The 16,314-nt window shown below is 39.9% G+C and overlaps 1 protein-coding gene and 1 long non-coding RNA gene across 2 annotated transcripts in view; both read right to left on the bottom strand.

Moving 5' to 3' along the window:
• The window catches only part of LOC135486804 (sushi, von Willebrand factor type A, EGF and pentraxin domain-containing protein 1-like), a 48,270-nt gene extending 38,229 nt beyond the window's left edge, over nucleotides 1-10,041 (bottom strand). The window contains exons 1-4 of the mRNA XM_064769904.1: nucleotides 10,014-10,041; nucleotides 8,223-8,354; nucleotides 6,829-7,023; nucleotides 4,457-4,690 (exon numbers count right to left, since the gene is read on the bottom strand). Of these exons, the coding sequence (XP_064625974.1) occupies nucleotides 4,457-4,690; nucleotides 6,829-6,832 (238 nt within the window). The 5' untranslated portion in view covers nucleotides 6,833-7,023; nucleotides 8,223-8,354; nucleotides 10,014-10,041. The remainder of the gene's footprint in view (nucleotides 1-4,456; nucleotides 4,691-6,828; nucleotides 7,024-8,222; nucleotides 8,355-10,013) is intronic.
• Nucleotides 10,042-14,480: 4,439 nt separating this feature from the next.
• LOC135486137 (uncharacterized) lies at nucleotides 14,481-16,012 on the bottom strand. The gene is made up of 3 exons (XR_010446667.1): nucleotides 15,931-16,012; nucleotides 15,340-15,433; nucleotides 14,481-14,554 (listed from the first exon to the last, which is right to left on the bottom strand). It is a non-coding gene; the product is annotated as an uncharacterized LOC135486137 (long non-coding RNA).
• Between the last annotated feature and the right edge of the window lie 302 nt (nucleotides 16,013-16,314).

The raw sequence follows: 16,314 nt of genomic DNA, 5'->3' as shown, positions 1-16,314 counted from the left end.
TTCTCAACATACTCAACTTGTCGAAATTTCAAACAGGTTCATGTATATGACGTAGACTAAAAATAACCTGAATCTCAGGATGCTTATACCGAGCTCCAACCGATGAAAATATTGTTTCAGACTATCACCATTATCTGCCCAGAAATAAATGAAATGTCCTGGGGACATTGTGCTCAGCTGGGAATCATTTAATTGCAGATAAGATGACATATGAGGTTAAATTGACACTTTTAGAGTTTGACCTCTGTGAACTTGATAAACTAGGTCACAATTGACCTAACTTGGGTCAACTTGTACAGATGCCCAATAGGTGTTTCCATATGAAATTTGAAGAATCTGAGACAAATAGTAGTGAAACTTATCAACTTCAGTGGAATTTTAGAGTTTGACCTTTCTGACAAAATGTTCTGCGCTCTATGTCAATCTTGATCATATCGATCACTGATGCACCTTTGAGGATCACACAGTGAAGGTTTCTTAATTTAACTGAGATAGAGTTTTATGACCAGACCAACTTAACCCTGAAAAGTATGTCACATTGACCGGAGTTTTTTAAAATATGTACAGATGCCCAAAAGGTGTCTAGATATCAAATTTGAAGAGTCTAGGACAATTAATGACGAAACGTGCTACCTTCGGTGAAATTGAAGGGCTCGACCTCTGTGACCTTCAAAAGTAGATCAAATCAAAAACCCATATATCATGTCATGTAGTCTCATCGTAAAGATTTCATTGTTCTAGCTATCAGCGTTAATGAGATATTGACAAAAAGGTTTTCAAAGATGGCCTCCTGGAGCCCAGAAAGTAGTCAAATGGCGCCGATTTTTTTGTGTCAAGTCATGTTGTCATAAGACATCCTCACACCAAGTTTCAACCTATTGTTGACGGACGACGGACGGACCGACGGACCTTCAGACGACGGACGACGGACAAGACGTGATGAGATAAGCTCACCCATGTGAGCTAAAACAGATCCAAAATAGTTCATATTGGTGCTCCATGACATTTGATTGGCGGCAGGCATCAGCTTGGACACCTGCATCCAACGTCTCGTGGACTATTTTCGACATTGCAATTTTTGACTTTCAAGGTTTTCTTTAATTGGCTGTCAAACAGACACTAACCAGGTTTTCTGCAGCACATTTTCAGAATGAGCACAAAACTCTCAGATCTATATATCGACTAAATTTCACAACAGTGCAAGAAATTAAGTTATTGATCCTTGAAGTGCGTCGCGTTGTGTTTATCCAGCCGATATAGGATGATGTAAAATATTCTATACCCAATGATTACTTGACTGAGTGAATTCGTGTGCGTAACATTTAGAGGCCGCCGCAAGTTGTCCACCGCGGGAGACATCTGACAGCAGTATAGCGACGAGCTTATGAAACACTCATAGTGCCCGCTCAGAAGGAAGCTAAAGTATATACTGTGTCGATAGTCAGGGGCCAAATCGATCAAAAGAAAATCCCGTGGGAATTTTGGTATGAAATCTGCCGACCGGTCTAGTACGATGCGTTATAAGCCGCCTGTACACGCCAATTAAAGCCCTTCTCTGCTGCGACTCAACCGGCTCAGTCGCAGCAGAGCCGTTCATATTTATTTGAAAGACTCTGGTTGCAGCGACACAACCGGCCTATACGCTCTTGAAATTTAAGAGTGAGTCAAAGCTAATCTGGTAGTTGCTATTGCACCAACTCTGAAATTAGTTAAAATACATGACGATTGTAGTAGTTGAAGTAACCAACTATAGTCCATCCTGACTCTCCTGCGTTTGCATCACAACTATCGAGCTCCGCAAACCCAGGACGGATTCCATCGATTTTCCTGTTTTCTCGGCACGCTCTAAAGAGGAAAAAAAGAAAACATTATCTCGTAATAACGACTTTCTTTCTCATAATAACGACTTTTAATCTCGTAATAACGCCTTCCTTTCTCGTTATAACGACTTTTAATCTCATAATAACGACTTTATTTCTCATTATAACGACTTTCTTTCTCGTTATAACGACTTTCTTTCTCATAATAACGACTTTTAATCTCGTAATAACTACTTTTAATCTCGTAATAACGACTTTCTTTCTCGTTATGACGACTTTTAATCTCGTAATAACGATTTCCTTTTTCGTTATAACGACTTTTAATCTCGTAATAACGACTTCCTTTCTCGTTATAACGACTTTTAATCTCGTAATAACGATACGAGATTAAAAGTCGTGATAACGAGATTAAAAGTCGTTATAACGAGAATGGAAGTCGTTATGACGAGAAATAAAGTCGTTATTACGAGAAATAAAGTCGTTATTATGAGAATAAAAGTCGTTATTACGAGAAAGAAAGTCGTTATGACGAGAAAGAAAGTCGTTATTACGAGATTAAAAGTCGTTATTACGAGAAATTTTTTTCTTTTTTTCTTCTTCTTTAGTGGCACTAAAATGCTGCCGTACGTGCCCCAATCACAGCGCAGATATGAAAACTTAAAGAGGGCAAAGGTCAACGCCGATCGCACGTTGTCCAACCTCGTCGCCTGTTTTGGCAACGGTCCAACTAATGCAATCTATATCATAATACTATAAGGCGGCTCGATAAAGTGCCATTTGGGGGTAGTGTTTCGTCTCGAAATTTTGCACGTTTGCAGGTGATATGTTATCCTGATGCAACGTTATGTTTATTTTCGGAAATTTACTTCAGCGAAGCAGTAATGAGGGATCTTTAATCGTACACTGTCAATTCTCCTTACCACTCACAGAAGCCAAGTCATTGCTGTTTAGTTATGCAGGGGCTTAATCAATTACCTGCACTCCCTGTGGGGTGACTAACATTACCGGTTGAACAGCTGGCTGTAGGGGGATGATTGGAACAGCCTGTACCTGTTGACCTGCTGAACCAAGGTTAATGTTATTTTCAATCCACGATTGCAGGTCACCTGATCTTCGAGAATTACTGCCAAACCAGAGATTCGAGATTTCGCCGGGAAATTGTAAACCAACGCATGTGTGCAGTTCAAATGTAAACAAAAATGTATTTTTGGTACTTTTGGTTGCTGGACTTGGGTTTTCCCGCAGTAAGGAGCTGGGGTCAAATTGGTGGTCTATTGTTTATGGGCGCTGTGTTAGCCAGTGCTAGCCCTTGATTATGAAGGGATTTTCAAATGAAGGTTACCATGGTCTGTTTATGTGCTCGCCACAGCTTTCGATACTTGATGTATCTGAAGAGGCACTCTGAACTTGGCATGGCCTTGTCAAGGAGCTGCTCACGGTGCTGAACTTCTAGCTTGCCTGTCGAGTAAGTGCCTTGCCCGAGATCACGCTACATGTAGGAGGAGCACGCATTTTAAAGTTTTAGTAGTGATAGTGCAATTGGTCCGAGCCATTTGGAGGCCGACATGTGAAGGCATATCTGAGTTCTCCTTCTCCGTATAAAAAGGCGCATATTGCTGACTAAGGAACGAGGCATATTCACATTGCCTCATCATCTCTATCAGACCAATTGATATACTTTCATGTGCACGCATACAGCACGCCACAGCTAGGTCCGAGTCTGTGGACAAATGGTTGGTTTAATTTGTCTCTTCGATATTGCAACCTTTGATATTGCATTAGATTTTCATTGCAATTCATCTATTCAAGGTATAGCCCATATGAACCTGCCTGCGCCACGGGTACAATGCTATTTGTTAGTGTATTATTGGAATCCGTTTAATGGGTATAGTCGGCTTCATAAATAAATGTCACTGTCCTTTGGTGCCACTGTTCGAAAACTACTGGGTCGATTTCTACCAAGTTTGTTTTTCTTATCTCCAATTTCGGCAACCAAGAGGATGTTCATATTTCATTAAGCATGGTTACGAAACTTTTTTTCGGTATTTATTCGGGTACATTGATGTGGTGCATGGCTTTTGACATTTTCTCCTCCGTACTGCTTATTTCTGGATAAATTTTGCTGAAATGCTCAAGTAAACTTTTTTCGTGCAGATTAAGTTTCATTGAGACCTATCCATTAGAAAAAATCGGACCCTGTCCAGACCCCCAAAAGCCAAAGGTGGCTCCAATGAAGAAAAACAATTAACTTGATTTGCAATTCTCTAACCTGGAATTTGTGTTTGATCCCGAAACTAGATTTTAAAAAAAACAACTTTGAAGAAATCGGCCCACTAGTTTTGCACAACAACCTAAAAGGACAGCGACATTTACTTCTGAAAAAGCCTATACATGTAGTACATGTAGTAAACAATAACCTTTGAAGTGGTATTAACAGAATTACTCTTTTGATGATTAAAACCTAATTTGACAGTCGGTGCAATAGCAACTACCAGATAAGTACGGTATAATAGATTACTGTAAAAGAGTTTTTTTTACAAATTTATTTTAAGAGTGTATACTAGTACCCTGGCTAACAATGTCAATATCGACTGATAAGATTTCCAGGACCACGCCCTTATGCGGGCGTTACTTACTTTTACAGGGTGGAATAAAGCAGTTATCATAGGGAGGTGGGTCTGTGGCTGTAATATAGCACCAAGGTCCACGAGCGTCACCGTCTGGGTTCCGACAGTAATTGTAGGAGTCAGCCGGCCTATATCTGGCTTTCTCGAATACAAGCCAATCCGCACAGGTGAAACCCATCAACGTTGTATTCTGTGTTCCCTTGTATTCTGTACCTATCGTATTTTTCTTGCACTCACTTTCAGCTGAAAAATTTCAAAATGACATCAATATCGAATCAATTGAGAAATCTGTTATCATCAGCAACACCTGCTTGGTTGTAATGTAGATGACGTCATCAAATATTGGATTGCAGTTTTGTAACAGCAAGAAGTGAGGTTTCTGTCTAATCAATTAGCCAGCAAGCCCTACTTTTTCTCAGAATTTCAAAATAAAGGATTCAGTTAACAATTGTCACCAACAGAACATTATTAAATGAAAAAAATCCCGTCTGCTTGGACCGATTTCTTTTTTAGGCACAGCACTACACTGCTAAGGGCCGTTTACACGGGACCAAACAAAACCAGTCCAGACTAGGCTTACTGGACTTTGCGCAACGAAACGAAACGAGCGAAATGGGGGAGCGACCATTATGTTTTACCCCGGTACGTCAAGTTCGATGGTGTTGTCAGTCACCAGTATGGATGTGTTTTCCATTATGAATACGTGTTTTTAAAAATCAAAATCATGAATTTGTTCGGACCTCGATCGAAGAAGGTACGACAAACAATTAATTAATCAAACCCTTATGAGGTTCATTCATTTGAAGTAGAGAGGGTAACGTACATTGTATACACAAATGCATGCATTGCAGAGAACGACTTTTGAGTGATGACTTGCACCCACCCAGGCAGCTGAGAAACATGTCTTGTTGGACATGCCTACCGATTTTTACTAAATAAAAGCATAACTTCACTTCACACTTTTCGGGGTTGAAAATGTACTCACGTAAGTTACCAAAATTACATGCCAAATTCGCACATGACCTGTTATTTCTCAAAGCTTGGAAGCTCAAATGTCTGAATGTAATGTATGCGCGTAATGTATACTCTCAGCAAGCGAATAGTTGTGATCGTCGGTTTTTGATACGAATCGTTTCCTGTATGGCCGTTACAAGCCATTGTCTGAATATGTTGGGAACCTGTTTACCGTTCAATGCTGCTCCCTGTGACGCTGTACCCGCAAATGTTCAATGAAAAAATGCTGATAATGACTTACACGGCTTGTTCGCATCGTAAACATAGTGGTACCCGGGTTAACTGTCTTTGCGTTTGGCCAAATTTTACAACGATTACTCCCCATGTAACCACGATCTAGGATGGACAGGCTGTGTATTATGAATAGGAACAGTCACCTAGGGACCGTTGCGTAGAATACTTTTTTGGCGAAATATTGCGCAAAGTCCAGTAAGCCACAATTTTTAGTCATTTGATAAGTATTTCATGAACAAAGCAAATATCAAATTAAAGAGTTATTACAAATCGTCTGATCCACCTTCCCTGAAAATTGCATGAAAATAACTTTGATAAAAAGCGAGCTCTACGAGCTATCGAGGTTAAAAAAACAATGGAACTCGTTATTGTGTGAATAAGTTACATGACTGAAAATATAAAACCCACAAGCATAACTTCAACATATCAACTATCATCCCTGAAACTTGCAGTGCTCTCCGTCCAGCCTCGTCCCAAGCCATTTCGCCTCCGCCTATTCCTGACGCAAGGTTGGATTGTAGCTACGTTGACCGGCGCGATCGACCACCCAAATATCACGAGATTTCACAGGGAGGGGCTTGGTTTTACCAGGCTGCCCTCCGTCGAGCGGTTCGGAGTTGTCCGGAAACATTTTTTTGTCAATATTTGCCCAAAAAATAGCCATGAAACAAATGATTTCATTTGAATTACGTAATCAGTGATAAAAAGGACAAGGCCATTTTCGTTCTTATCCCCTAACTGATATTTGAGTCAAATTTCATTAAAAACTGCTAGCCGCTTGGGATGCAGAGGTGATAATAATGATAATGAAGGACTTTTTTATAGTAGAGTAAAATCAAGTCATCCCAGGATTGTTGGCTGGGGAAGACTAATTAAGCTGTATTTATTTGGTGCTGATAATTTGATGATATTTCTTAGATATATATAAGGTTTTCATATGCTATCGCAAAATTTCATAATCATCTTGTGAATTAGCTTTTTGAACATTCGCATGTTTTGATAGAAATTTTAACAACAGGCGTTAAACGATGGTTTAAATAATAATAGTGATAATGATAGTCGTAGTAGAATTACAGCCCAGTTTGCTTGATATTGAGGCCTTATCTCTGATATTCATCACATTTATGACTTACCCATTGTCCATATTGTCACTGTAAATAGAACATAGTCCCTCCCTAAATCCACCTGCCACCAATGTTCGCGTTGGTTGGTATGACTGCATCTTGAAAACGCCTGATTCGTATAACCATCCAGAGCCAAAGAGGCGTAATGCGTGCCATAGGTCGTTCCCTGTGATGCGTCTGAAGACTTTCCTGCAGCAACATTACCTTAAACAGACGATACAATAATAACGATACATTTTTTAAGCTCAGTGGTAATGCGCATTGCGTCATGCTAGTTTCGTCTCATACTGAACTTCCAGCGGTAATGCCTCCGTAGCCTCCGCCTATACTGACGCACGTTGTCGGGAAGCTGAGCAATGCCAACACATTGAGGATAAACATGGCTTCCTATCGGTGTCTCCATATCTATTCTATCACGTCTGCAGAAAGACCAAAGTTGCAGTACCACATGGGTGTAGGCATGGATGCATTACGTAGGTTGTGTAGCGAGAGTAGGCATATATTTGGTGAGAACTCACACGCATTCACCACATTCAGATTGCTGTGGCGACCATTTCAAGCTCGGACGGGACGACGTCGACATAAATAGTTCCGGTCATGCGCAAGGAGGTTGCACAGTGCCTTGTGGCCAATTACAGCTCGCCACACGCCATGCACATACTTTAGTTTCTAGATCTAAGACATGCAAGAACGTGTCTGAATATTCAAGAAACGTGGAAATGTGGAGCAAATCTACAAACCTACAGAATTTTGAATCAGATAATGCCAGACTTAGAAACGATATGATGACCTTATCTTTTTATAAAATATCTCCTAGGTTTCACCCACCCACTATACATATATAGGCATGAGCATATAGGCATGAGCATTTTTATATTCATAAAGCGATAATCATGACCAATTTGTTCAAGCCGAGGCGTGCCAAACATGGATGAACGACAGCCAGAAGAATTCTGTCTTGTATTTATTGCCTTGTGAAGTATTCAAATATTTAGATGCTTATCTTATCTGTTGACACAAAAGGTTTCAAAAGTCAAGGTATCCTACTTCTTTTGTAATGAGAAAAAACAACTTCAACTGGTCACCTTATCAAAAAATACCAGGAAGCATGATTCATTCCTGGCCACCTGATCAAAAAACCATGATGATTTGACTTGCTAAAAAAATAATTCGTAATTATCGATTTTTCAATCAGGTAATCGGAAATTCGCACAAATTGGTCATCTTCGTGATTATTGCTGTTGTCTTTCCAGGTGAGTGTACTATACAATCTTGATTGCCTGATTATCCAATACGAAAAAAATCACATCATTGTTGTGTTGTAAGGGCTAGATATCTATGTGCAACACTATGGAAACTAAACCGCTTGGTGTCGATATAGTTGATCTATCTTCAAAACTTACCACGCTGACAATACTCTCCATCCCATCCACTGGCACATCCATTTGGGCAAGACCCGTCTTGACTGCAATCTTCATCCCCATCACAGTGACACCGATATTCGCAGTTATACCCGAAGTGTTTTGTCGGACAACCTTAAAAATTAAATAAAAAGGAGTGAGACCAAGTTCTATCACTCCTTAACACCATGCACTTACCTTGCGACTATAGCGAGTTTTTGCAAATCCCCAGAAACGCCAACACGAATGCCTGATGCCATGTCGTCGAAATGTGTTCCGAACTTCAAATAAGCGATAACACTCACAGTACAATACCTATCCAAGTTATATTGATACCATGATGCTTAAGTTTTATCAATTTCTTTCTGAGAAAAACATAAAGGCAAGTCGAAAATCTATGATTTTTTTCGAGTGACGCTATGGGCTTACAGTACACTTCCGAGAAAGAGAATTTGAGAATACCATAACTTAATGGATATGCCCCGCGCATCTGGACAAACACTATGTGCTATACCAGATGTTCTGTTGTTGCTATACAAATGTTTTTCAATGATTGGATTCCCGGCGTCGGTCCGTCCGTCCGTTCGTCGTCCATCAACATTAGGGCACGTTTGCTCACTATTGAGTCTAGAAAGATGAAACTTAGTGTGAGGGTGTCGATTATTTAGTGTATTATTGCAATTAGCAGCGCTAGTACAGCAAGCTCGTTTGTATACCGTGAAACATCAATCATACATTTGTAAACGTACGATGTCGAGGTTCGAATAATGAACTTTGAGTAGGCGTGTGCTGGGTGCGTGTGCTGAGTGCAACCTCTATTTCATAAATGTTAAGAAACAATTTATACATGTGGGCTCTCTGGCTATTTCTAGTAGGAGCTAAATATCTTGCGGTGATTTCAGCGCTGGCTGTTCGCTAGCAGTTTTGGTCTTGTGGTTGTCACACTACCGTTCTAATTGGAACTTCGTTCGATTGGAGCGCTTCTGAATAGGCGGCTAACAAGAAACTACCAATTTTAATGTTGTCGCCGACGTATGTGTACACTAAACTTGGGATGTGCGTCAGGCCCGCGTTGAAATGCCGTCCAGTGACAGTTGGTGCGTTTTTCGCTGATTTGTGCAAAATTCAACATATCTCAAAAGTTCAATGGTTGACCCTCGATTTGTTTTTGATTTTTGTGTAGCGTAAGCAACTGTCTTTCACGGGAGAATGGTCACTGTAAGAATTATTCAGGAAGAAATGTATTATATTTGGGGTTTTCCGTGTTTGTCCTGCCCAATTGGCAATATTGCCCGATGGTGAACAGAGCTAGGAGCAAATGCGACGCTTATGATTGATTTAAAGAAATAAACTGCCCCTGCAGAACGAAGGGAATCGGGCGTTTCCAGTGATATACGACATCAACGGGTTATCATCATGCAATCACATTGGAAACGCATTTTAAAATAGATGTTACGTCCTGTTAACGGATCACGTCATCATCACGAACTTTCGGGAAAACTCCCTTACGAGACCTACTGATGCGCGGTTTGCAAATGCATTCATTATGGGAATATCGAAAACCCATAATGACATTGCAAAATATTGACACACGTTGTCCCGAGTCCAGCAAGCAACTAAATTCAGGACATGCACTAGTTATCAGTGCAGTGGGTTCTGGGTAGGGGACCAAACATCCCACGAAAGCGAGCCAATTACAGCCAAAGACAGGCGTTTTCTGTCGCTGTTGGCTGATTTGAGGCTAGAAACAAACGATAAGAATGTGTTTTTAAAGGATCAACTTATTTTACATACCTGCTACGATGTTTGAAAAAATAGCATTCCAAACAATGATCAGATAGAAAACCTGTCTCATTTTGTTTCTCGCACAAGAAAGAAATTGACAATGCTCCTTCTTTCAACAGCAGGTCTGTGACAATGAAGGTCCATAAAATTCTCGGATATGGAGTGCGTAATAGCATGAACCAATTTCGCAGTTATCTTGTGGCGACGTCTATGGAATTTGCGCCCCTACTTGGCCGATGCGGGTGGCCTTTGAAACCAATTATTGATAACAAAGATTGTTCAACAAGAACTCGTGATATGTCTATCATTTCAGAAATAGCTTGTGCCCATTCGGTGATATTTCTGACAGACGATATATATCGAAGGGAATCTTTCCTACTTTCCTTTTCTATTTAATAGTTTCTAGCTAAGGTTTCAACTCGAAAAGAAAGTTGGTGTTGTCGCCCCAATGTTCGTCCCTTCTGTCCAATTACTTCCAGGGACAGGCGAATAGGAAATATATATTTCGTGTGATTGACCAAGTGTTGTTTAATTGATTTTATTCCTTAAAGGTGAAGACAACGACTCTCAAAAACGGCATCTGGTGTGATTTTTGGAACGACATTTCCCGCGGACACTGCAATGAAGGGTGAAATGGATTTTTCTGGGTCCCCACCGAACTTAAACCTACTGCATTCGAGAGTTTCTCAGTTTGAAAAATAGACCTTCGGGCTGTATTGATAAACACTCGTGAGTTATTACATTCGTGATTATTCGATCAAGCTGACGCTCTTGAGGATTTGCCCGCTGTGTCTGGATATTGCACTTTGGCATTTTACTGCAGACAGTTTTTGATACCCTGAAATGAGTGATGGATTCTGGCGTGGGCCTTAGCTTATTTGAGGTACTGGCTGCGGAAAAAGTGTAATATTTGGTATAAGGAAAGGAGGAGGAGGTGGAAACGAAGAAAAGACACCTGAGATGGTGAAAAAGAAGAAAAGAAAAATATTTAACTTAGATTTTAATATTTTCACTTGATAACAAAGCCTGTCCACATTCTCATTTCATAACTTGAAAAGCCCAAAACAATCAGTCAAACATTATGGAGACAATATCATGATAGAAACATCTGATAGAGCTACTTGATGTATTTATATTAATTGGGTGACTTTATAAAAAGGCCAAGGTGCACGAACAATCAACAAATATTGATTAATTGTTATTTTGAAATTTGACCAATTAACATGACAATCAATGTTGTTGAGTTTCTTTCTATATTGAAATAGGCACGTGGTAAGTGGTAGATTTGGATGTTGTATTCTGTTTGAAATGTGCAAATGTAAAAAAAAACATCTTGAGTCCCCTTCCGAAAAACATCAAGTTAAAATGATTAGTCGTTAAATTTATGCTATTGATACAATTACCACAACATAATCATTATTTTGACGCCTCTGCTTTATTCTTTTAGTAGCTATTGTTTTTTTTTGTGTTTTCAAGAAGATGCGTGAAAGCTATCAAATCTGTTATTAATAAGTTCATCACCTACATGGACTTCCTAACATGCCTTATTCAAGACGTTTTCTGAAATTTGGTCAATTTTGTTTCACACGATACCTTCAATGTCAGTCAGTGGTGAACATCAGCAACGTACCTCGTCTGTATTTTTCGTCCCCATGTACGTTACCAGAAAATATCAATGCTAGAATGCACTAAATGAAAATATTTTTCGCCAGTTATTCTGTTTTTTATTTTTTATATGTGAAAATCTCATTCCTATTCCTAGAAGAACGGGTTTAACTCCTCCGAGAAATAAATGTCTCTAAAATAAATGTCTCTAAAAATGTACAGAGGATTTTTGCCACCGTGACCAAGTCCTGTAACGTCGAAAACTTGCGTGACGTATTAACCGACCATCACCAACTGAAACACAGCTATAAAACTCCTGAATAATTTGATGTTGTGTACTTTCCTCAAACAAAATCTAGGCGGAACGTCTCATCAGAACTGCCCCTTGTTTCGTTTTGTCCTTCGTTCCATTCCTCTATATCGTAAAGTGAATTCTGGAAGACATTCACTTTGGATTTGGCAGGGGGCTCTTCTTCGAGTGTTTCATGTGGTGGGCTTTCTCGACTGTAACTTATCAGACAAGACAAACAAAATTAACATGTATGGATTGTTTGACGAGAAAAGAACTATCTCACAGTTTAACACCACGATTCATGCCCTGTCCACCGGCACTGTGTGGTTTCATTCCAGCACTGATACATTTGAATGTTTGGCTCTAGACCAATGTCTGAGGAAATCGAGCCTCTTGTCGCAAAATACCTCGTTAATCGCTAATGTGGAGGTAGCATAATGTGCTGTTGACGCTGGGTAAGAAAGTTCAGCAAAGCGGCTCCGATAAGCAAAGATGGCCGACGATAAAGCTGGACTACAAATTTTCTGATCGAATGAATACTGAAAACTGTCGAATTTTGCGAATAACCTTGATTCGCGAAAATAAAAATTGCCATATTTGTTTTATTATTGGAAAAACTGCAAGATACGTGGTCCACTACACAGGTGCAAACCTCAGGCACAGCTATGGGAACCTCGATGGCCCCCTCCTATGCTAACCTATCCCTAGGGAAATGGGAAGCTGACTTCTGAGACCAACAGACTTACAAACCTGAAATGAATAGTCGGTTCATCGATGACATCATTATGGTTTGGCTTCATGGCAGAGAGAAACTTGACCTAATCATCAATGAAATGAACACCCGACATGCCACCATAAAATTCACTGCTGAAATTAGTGAACTCAGCATTAATTTTCTAGATGTCACCGTGAGCCTTAACCAGCAAAACCAACTCAAACTGATCTCTTTGTCAAACCCACGGATTGTCATAGCTATCTACATTCATCCTCTTGTCACCAAGGCCATACCAAACGTGGAATAGCCTATAGCCAAGCCATCCGTATTCGTAGGATATTCTCAAATATTACAGACTTTGATAAACACTGTGCACGTTTGATCAGGATGCTACACATCAGAGGACATAAACTTTTATTACTAAAAGATTCTATACAGAAAGCGCGTGCTTTAGATAGAAATGACTTGCTAAAAAAACAGGCCACTATTCAGAACAATGATATCATACCCGTGGTCACCACTTTCAACCCTACTCTACCAAATCTAAAGACACTAGTAAACAACAACTGGGACAATTTAGAAAGCTCAGAGAAAATGAGACAATCACTTGGTTCCGCCAAACCACTCATTAGCTATAGGAGATGTAAAAACCTCAAAGATATCCTCACAAGAGCTAAAGTTACGCATAAGGACAATGGACATGATAGAAATCGTCAATCCAATCAAATGACACTAACATTCGCACCCCAACCGCAAAGAGGCACAGTTAGGTGCAATTACAATAGATGCAAGAATTGTAAATTCATGAAGATATCTGATCACGTGACAAGCAATATCACCAAACAGAAACATAAGATTAAACAAAGGATAAGTTGCAACTCGGAAGGGGTCATTTACCTCATTGAATGCGCCAAATGTGGTATACAATATGTAGGCCAAACATCCAGGAAATTGAAAGCTAGACTCAATGAACACCGATCAGATATCTCCAGGAATAAACAAACTTCGGTTGCTAATCACTTTAACTCCAATGGACACAATCATGTCGATCACATGCAACCTTGGATCACATGAAAGTCTACGGACTTGAAAAACTCCCCACAGCGCAATGCAACGAAAATCGTCTGCTAGAACGCTAGTCTTACTGGATCTATACACTTTGGTCCGCCAGACCTCTTAGTCTTGGTCTATGAATGATGAATGGTACACACCAACTAAATTGTTCTTTCACCCTTGTACTATCCTGATCCAATACCTATTTTTTATTATTATTATTATTTAATCTGAAGTGAGGTATGATACCCTTTCCTTGAGGCTGAGCGTCGAAACATAACAGGAATTGATTATTTGGCAAACCCGGCTTCCCATACAGCGACTCTTTTGACCAAGATGGAGAGCTGAATTCATTCATACATTAGCCTGCAAGGAGCTCATTATCATATCCGTATTATCATTCATGGCAACGCGGTAAACAACACTACTGGATGTATAGCGAAGGACTTTACAATGTATTTACTACACTTATCAGTTAATCACATTTTAATTCTTTATGAACTCTTGTGGACAATTTTACATAAGGACTTATTTTAAATATTCAAAAGTAAATTTAGAGCAAGAGCGAGAAGACCGCAATTGTAAATTATGCGAATATTAATTCCAATATGATATCTGTTCACTGCTCTGATTGGCCATGTTGTGAAGTCGCCAGCTCGCCAAACAGGGAAGAATGTTTGGCAAGCCGGGCTGACCAAACTGGGTTGATTTTCAGTGCTGTTCGGCAAGCGGCTCTCCAAACAGAACAAAATAATATGCAATAAAAATGTCAAGGAAACGACATTTATTGTTTGCATTTGACTTTCTATAAAATTCGACCGGGCATTTCCCGCCTCCAGGTTTGTTGTAGGGTGTGATCGCACGAGCACTTACATCTTCGCCATCCTGGAAGCGAGATTGAAACCGGTATGAGTTGAACGAAAGGCATTTGGCATTGTTTTGGGTGTCAGCAGGAGTGGAGTATCGAACCTATCCAGCGTATTCAAAATTTGGGCTACGAGATTTGAGAGAAGAACGCACAAGTACGATCGATCATATAACGCTAGTCATCCGGTAACTCCACCGGCTGCCGGTTATGTCTCGTATGGTTTTCAACGTTTTGCTATCTATTGCTAATAGGGGTGTTCATTGGTCGGCATGGTTTCCTACAGCTTCCCCTCGCCGAATCTGTTCGTCGTTCAAGGTCACCCGCTTTTGTTTGCTTCAAGTTGCAACCAAGGCGCACCGACCTCATTTGGGACAGAACCTTTTTGGCGAGTGGTCCATTTCTTTGGTTTGGAACCAGCTGCCGACCCATATAAGGATGGCAGACAGTATCATTTCGTTTAAGCACTCGCTAAAGACATGGCTGACTGAGAGACGATTTGAGGGATTGCTCCTTTGAACACACTTACACATTGAAAAGGCGCCCTTTAAAATCTTCATGTTATGGTGTTATCTTAGGTTATTTTAGACTGGATGACAGATTGATCGATTAAAAAGTACACGCAATAGTTTTGTCTCAAGCTAAGTTCAGATAGAGAGTGGATAACCTCAGACTCCAGTCAAGCTGAACTTTGCACCGACATGTAAAAACCACACTCATCCGGTTGGCTCTTTCCGAATATATCGTGTACTGCATGCATTTTATGACTCCAGTTGGTATAATTTGGAAAATAGGTAAAACGTACCTTTTGTTTTTAATTGCTAAAATAACAACAATGATTACCAAGACGAGAACAACTGTCGCGCAGCCAATACCAATTCCGATGTTCATTGCTGATCCTGAAAATAGAGATAACAAAGAAGACATCAAGAGAGAGGTTTTAAATTATTTATGTGTAAAACAACTTATGTAAACAACTTTGATAGAGCGGTTTAGAAATTGTCACCGTTTACATGCACGCAGCAAGGGCAAATGTGGTCATGACCGAGTTAGCAGAAATATTCTCTAAGTTGCACGCTCGGGAATTGTGAAAGGAACACACAATGAAAAACCTAGCTTTTCCTCATTTTGCATTACTTTATATTCGACCGATGCGGAAACCTTCAAATCGCACTGAGTATAAGGAACTCGAAATTCGCATTTTACCTCATTTGGGTCAGCACTTGAGAATGGCAAGCACAAGTTACTGATGATGTAACAAGTGACAGGGTTATATAGAGTGACGCATCTGAGATTATCATTCTTGCAAGTAATTGTATATAATACGCAATGGTTTCCATTTAATTGCTCAGTGAAGTCTTTAATCACTCATTCTTAATTTTTTTTCCCAACTTACCTGATTCATTACGCGTATTTGTGCGTCCTCCTACGTCTCCATGCACGTAATCCAATGTCGACGAAGGTGACTCCAATCCAATATCTGTGAATCAAATCAAATTGAGTTGACCTTGGAAGCCAATGGAAGTTGTCGCTCTTTTACTAAATATTCGACTTAGGTTTAACTGAACATTGCCATATTCTGTGAATGACCGCGATCTGTCCCGTTAGTGATTATTAAAGCACGAGACTTGTAATGGAATATGTGATTACACTAGTATTACCGTGCTTCAGAAAGTCTTACAAATTGAGGTCAACTTAGTTCGTTCAAAATTAAAATTTGAAATTGAATTTGATATCACTACTATAATGGACGTAGAGCTGAAATAGTTTGTCACACATC

Source organism: Lineus longissimus, chromosome 4 (assembly GCF_910592395.1).
Source record: "Lineus longissimus chromosome 4, tnLinLong1.2, whole genome shotgun sequence".
Lineage (NCBI taxonomy): Eukaryota > Metazoa > Nemertea > Pilidiophora > Heteronemertea > Lineidae > Lineus > Lineus longissimus.
This window is presented reverse-complemented; position numbering and strand designations above follow the sequence as displayed.